General features: G+C 35.6%; 1 protein-coding gene across 1 annotated transcript; it reads right to left on the bottom strand.

Moving 5' to 3' along the window:
• Positions 1–611: 611 nt before the first annotated feature.
• LOC138354491 (uncharacterized protein PFD1115c-like) lies at positions 612–4,506 on the bottom strand. Its single transcript, XM_069308844.1, has 4 exons — positions 4,483–4,506; positions 1,416–1,571; positions 900–1,172; positions 612–815 (listed from the first exon to the last, which is right to left on the bottom strand). The coding sequence occupies exons 1-4, from the start codon at positions 4,504–4,506 to the stop codon at positions 612–614; spliced, it is 657 nt and encodes a 218-aa protein (XP_069164945.1).
• Positions 4,507–6,208: the final 1,702 nt, after the last annotated feature.

Consider the following 6,208-nt stretch of genomic DNA (forward strand, 5'->3'; position numbering starts at 1 on the left):
GTTCGGTCATATATCTACGTTAATTTTAACTCCAATAAAAAAAAATTGACCTCATACATAATGAAATGGGCAGCTTTATCTTTTCATAAGAAAAAAAATAGAGAAAATATAATAATTCAGGAAAACGTGGCTTATTAGGCAAATCCGGCCTAGCATAGTAGGCTGAGAAGTGCGTTCTGGCTACTAGGTACGACATATATATATATATATATATATATATATATATATATATATATATATATATATATATATATATATATATATATATATATATATATATAACATTCAACATTAATGGTTTTGACATCAAGACTGCAAAATTATACTGAAATGTAAGTATTAAATCATGTAACCAGACCTAACACATCAGTAACATGATCAAATACATCAGTAACCAGACCTAATACATCAGTAACCAGACCTAATACATCAGTAACCAGACCTTATACATCAGTAACCTGATCAAATACATCAGTAACCAGACCTAATACATCAGTAACCAGACCTTATACATCAGTAACCTGATCAAATACATCAGTAACCAGACCTAATACATCAGTAACCAGACCTAATACATCAGTAACCAGACCTAATACATCAATAACCAGACCTTATACATCAGTAACCTGATCAAATACATCAGTAACCAGACCTAATACATCAGTAACCTGATCAAATACATCAGGAACCAGACCTAATACATCAGTAACCAGACCTAATACATCAGTAACCAGACCTAATACATCAGTAACCTGATCAAATACATCAGAAACCAGACCTAATACATCAGTAACCAGACCTAATACATCAGTAACCTGATCAAATACATCAGTAACCAGACCTAATACATCAGTAACCAGACCTAATACATCAGTAACCAGACCTTATACATCAGTAACCTGATCAAATACATCAGTAACCAGACCTAATACATCAGTAACCAGACCTAATACATCAGTAACCTGATCAAATACATCAGTAACCAGACCTAATACATCAGTAACCAGACCTAATACATCAGTAACCAGACCTAATACATCAGTAACATGATCAAATACATCAGTAACCTGATCAAATACATCAGTAACCAGACCTAATACATCAGTAACCAGACCTAATACATCAGTAACCAGACCTAATACATCAGTAACCAGACCTAATACATCAGTAACCTGATCAAATACATCAGTAACCAGACTTTATACATCAGTAACCAGACCTAATACATCAGTAACCAGACCTAATACATCAGTAACCAGACCTAATACATCAGTAACCAGACCTAATACATCAGTAACCTGATCTAATACATCAGTAACCTGATCAAATACATCAGTAACCAGACCTAATACATCAGTAACCAGACCTAATACATCAGTAACCTGATCAAATACATCAGTAACCAGACTTTATACATCAGTAACCAGACCTAATACATCAGTAACCAGACCTAATACATCAGTAACCAGACCTAATACATCAGTAACCAGACCTAATACATCAGTAACCTGATCTAATACATCAGTAACCTGATCAAATACATCAGTAACCAGACCTAATACATCAGTAACCTGATCAAATACATCAGTAACCAGACCTAATACATCAGTAACCTGATCTAATACATCAGTAACCAGACTTTATACATCAGTAACCAGCCTTAACTACACCAGACACCATCAACTTAATTAACCATCACTACACAAACGCGTAAATCATTACTGTGATATAATTCCTTCGCTAATAAAAAAACCCCGCACAAGTGGCCAAATAATATACTATATTATCATTAGCATATTCCGTATTTCCTAATTTCTGCGTTTATTTTAAAGTAGTAGAGAGTCCTGGTGACGGATACAGCTGAGTTAGTAAATGTTGTGCTTGTAATACTTGATATATTTGTGCGTTATCACTTTCACTAATCGTAATATGTATTGATGCCATTTATTATTCTGCCGAAATGCATCTCTTTTTATTTAAAAAAATCTTTGTCCTTCCTGCACGCCAATAATGATTAGTAATAATAATTTCTGGAGAAATCACACTAACGTTGATATATATTAATGAGATAATCAACTGGAGCTCTGAGGAGACTCGAACCCACAACCAGAGACTCCCAGGCGATGACGATAAATAACCATTACACCACCCTGACGTGGCAGTCCTTTCTACTGGATTTCACCTGAGTTTACAGGAAGTCTGGAGGCCCGTGCTGAAGCCAGTCCAAGTTTTAAGTATGACCCCCACAAGTTCTTGGGGGGGGGGGGATAGGCAACATAGGTTATCCATTGTTCGTTCCAACATCAGATACACACAGAAATCACACTTATTTAATTTCAGTGGAAATCAGGTTCTTTGAATTTTAAGCGTCAGCGACTAGGATTCTTTGAGTCGCGGGTTCGAGTCACCTCAGAGCTCCAGTTGATTTTTTCAATAGTAATAATGATAATAATAATAATAATAATGCCATAATAAAATGAAACTAATAATCATAATTGACAATAGTATTAATACATGCAATAATGCTAATCATAATGAACACATTATTAGTGTGTCGCATAAACATCTGAAACCGCATTCCACAATTCCTGAGCTTGAATAAATGCCTGAAACTAACAATGGAAGTGCGAGTACGAATGTAAAACTCACTGTTTATTATTTTCTTAACGAAGAAATGCACTGCTGAGATAACGTCCCACACTTTCCAGAGAGAGAGAGAGTCCTTCACGAATATTTATTTTAATATAAAGCAATTCTCGGTCATACATGATGTACATAAAAACTTAAGGTAATAAGAGGTTAGGGTTACTCTTCACATATTGGTATTCTACACAATATCCTCTACAGGTACTGACTGTAGACTTATAGCTTGGAACATCTTAACTGCAATGCATATTTCCTAGTCAAAATTTGTATGGTACTGTTTGGGACGGACACGAATAGGAAAGCAACATCAAAATGGCCTAGAATTAACCTATAAACGTTTGTCCATATCAGACACAGGCAAACTGGGTCGAAATTTCTAGATAGTGATAAAATCTATATGACTAAGTTAATGTTATTAGCATTGTCATCATGACACACGAGGGTTATTGCATTAATTAAATGTCATGTCACAATGGCAACAAGAAATCACATAAATTCTGACATACAGATTTGTGCAGCTGTTGGGGACTTTAGTCCCATCTTACATTCTAAAGACCTCCCTTGGTATTACGGACCCTGGGAGTTATAATAGAACCCGGCAGATAAATACTGCTCCCATATCCTTACCCTTTGGCCTTACCTAAGGAGCTAAAGGACATATCATAAATTATGATAAACACACACACACACAATTCTGAGGCTTAAGTTAGCCTAGTAAACATGAGGTAACAAACAAATAAGCAAACTTTTGAAGAACGAGCAGGATTATCGACGATTAGCAAGCCTTGAAGAGTTACTGGTGCTGAAACTCGTGCTTCATCACACAGAGTACCACGACTCGTTGACAATGACGAGTTACTGGTGCTGAAACTTGTGCTTCATCACACAGAGTACCACGACTCGTTGACAATGACGAGTTACTGGTGCTGAAACTTGTGCTTCATCACACAGAGTGCCAGGACTCGTTGACAATGACGAGTTACTGGTGCTGAAACTTGTGCTTCATCACACAGAGTGCCAGGACTCGTTGACAATGACGAGTTACTGGTGCTAAAACTCGTGCTTCATCACAGAGTACCACGACTCGTTGACAATGACGAGTTACTGGTGCTAAAACTCGTTCTTCACCCTACCTCAGCCTTGCTACAACGTGCTCAGATATCATCATTATTATAGAATGTGGTACCTCAATGCTAGTTTTGCATTACCAAAACAGCAGTGTATATTTATACAAAATGCTGATGCTGAACGTTCAGTGACCATGTGATCACATATACATTCACACAAAGACACACACACACACTATATATATATATATATATATATATATATATATATATATATATATATATATATATATATATACAAGGATATTTATTTTTATTTATTTATTTCAATGTATCTGTTGTAAAGTGGTATTTTACTGCTCAATTAGTGTTGGAAATTAAACATAAATAACATTATAATTTCCTAGTGGCTATTTTCATATATTATTATCGCATTGCTGTATAAATACATTTTGTAAGTTCCTGACCAAATTTTAACAAGAATTTAAACCCTTTTTCCATTGCCATCACTTCCATGCATAATAATATGGTACGTATTTACAATATACAGAAAGATAGGCTAAAAAGCATTTCTGCATTGATGCACCACACAATGTATTTCTCATCGTCAGATCACTTAGAGTGAACGTCAGATCACTTAGAGTGAACTTGAGATGTGAGTGAGGGCAGAGCTAAGTAAGGTACAGCGGGGTCTTGCAAAACCAGTAATGTCTAAAAAAAAAAGAGGTATAAATTTCCTACAGTTGAGTTGCTACGAAAAATCACTTACACAGCCTGATGGAGGCATCGGCATGTTGATAACACAATTGACAGATAACAGCTGGCTTTGTCTTGTTACTTTAAATCTGTATGTATAGGCATGTATAGGCTATGTATATAGGCATAAAAAGTTATAGTCTAGAGACGACTTGCCTGGGGATCACCGAGTAACTAAGCATCTCGTAAAACAAGTCACTATCCTATTACAAATAATAAATATTATTATTTATTCGCCATAATAAATCCAACACGAGGTTCATTTTCCGTGGGCTCCATGAGCCAAGGAGAGCATACAGTCTTAAGGCTTCACAAAACATTGTCTGCCAGCTAATATTGGCTCAGTACAAACACTGATGTAAATATAGAATCTATTTATGAGTTAAGTCACTCTAGTGACACAGAATAAGAGGTAGGCCTTGCTACAAAACTAAAAATATTATTCGCTAACTGTACATTTCACTAAAGTAATCAACGTAATACTGATTATATATATATATATATATATATATATATACAACAAAACCAACGTAACCCGAACGTTTTCAACATAATTACGTTGTCATAACGCTGAAAGAACGCAAACGTAGTAAAAAAAAGACGTTGTGGTTACGTTGTGTTTACTCGTATATACCAGAGAGATAGCTATATCAACACCTGGGCTTGAATAAATACAATTATTATTCTTTCATTGGCTTACGTTTCGGTATTATCTAACGCCATTAACAAAGCCTAAAGGAAGATAAGGAGGTGCACAAATCAGTCACGAGTTGACGAAAAAAAATATATCATAAAAAAATTAAAAACAAACTTTATGTAAAACATTTTGTCAGCCAAATAAACTGTGTTTTAACTGAACATTTTTAATCGTGTACTAATATTTCTTAGTAAATGTATTCAAAAACTGTGGGCCGAGTTGGCGGGTTTGACCTGACTAGCAATGTGAGGCAACTGGATGGTACCATTAAGTGGTGTTTTTAATTCAGTTGATGATGTGTATCTGCTTATCGTCGTCGCCCCTAAATCAACACAACAACAATGTGTATCTTCATACACAGCCACCGCAAATAGAATAAGGAAGGCCTAGTGGAATTCAAAAGCAGCAACATTTGACACTATTGACTCTGATTTTCACAGACTACTATTGTCAAAAAGAAATATACGAACCTTATGATATCAATCATATATATAAGTTAATCACTGCACTAAGGAATGGTTTCAGAACCTTTGTCTTGCTACTGTCACTCGTAAGTGTTTCCTATCACGATGAACCACACAAGGAAGCTAAACCCGCAGGTAACAAACATGAAATCGTTAATTGTTAGTCACCACGTAAAAAGAATTAGGTCTGACAGAAGATAAATGACAGACACTCGAAGGGCAGAAAGAACTTTCATTAATATCTATGATATGTATGGGAAGACACTTAATTAACATCCACATGACAGTGTGACACTATAAATATCCGAATTAGGCTAGCATATGGCTGCTTATAGCAGGTAATGGATGTCCAGACCTTGAGCACTCTAAAGTGTAAACACTGTGGAAAAGAGCATTAAATTAGCAAATTGTCATGCTATTAGACCAAATAGCATGATATAACTTACATATATTAGACGACATCCCCAAAGTCCACCCACAGCAGTTGTTTGTACATTTAACCTCCTATAAGCAACCTGTCCGCAGGCTAGGCTCGTCAAACTGGCCCACTCAATGTTGTATTTGTTAATTTTTAAGTA

This window comes from Procambarus clarkii, chromosome 63 (genome assembly GCF_040958095.1).
Source record: "Procambarus clarkii isolate CNS0578487 chromosome 63, FALCON_Pclarkii_2.0, whole genome shotgun sequence".
Taxonomy (NCBI): Eukaryota; Metazoa; Arthropoda; class Malacostraca; order Decapoda; family Cambaridae; genus Procambarus; species Procambarus clarkii.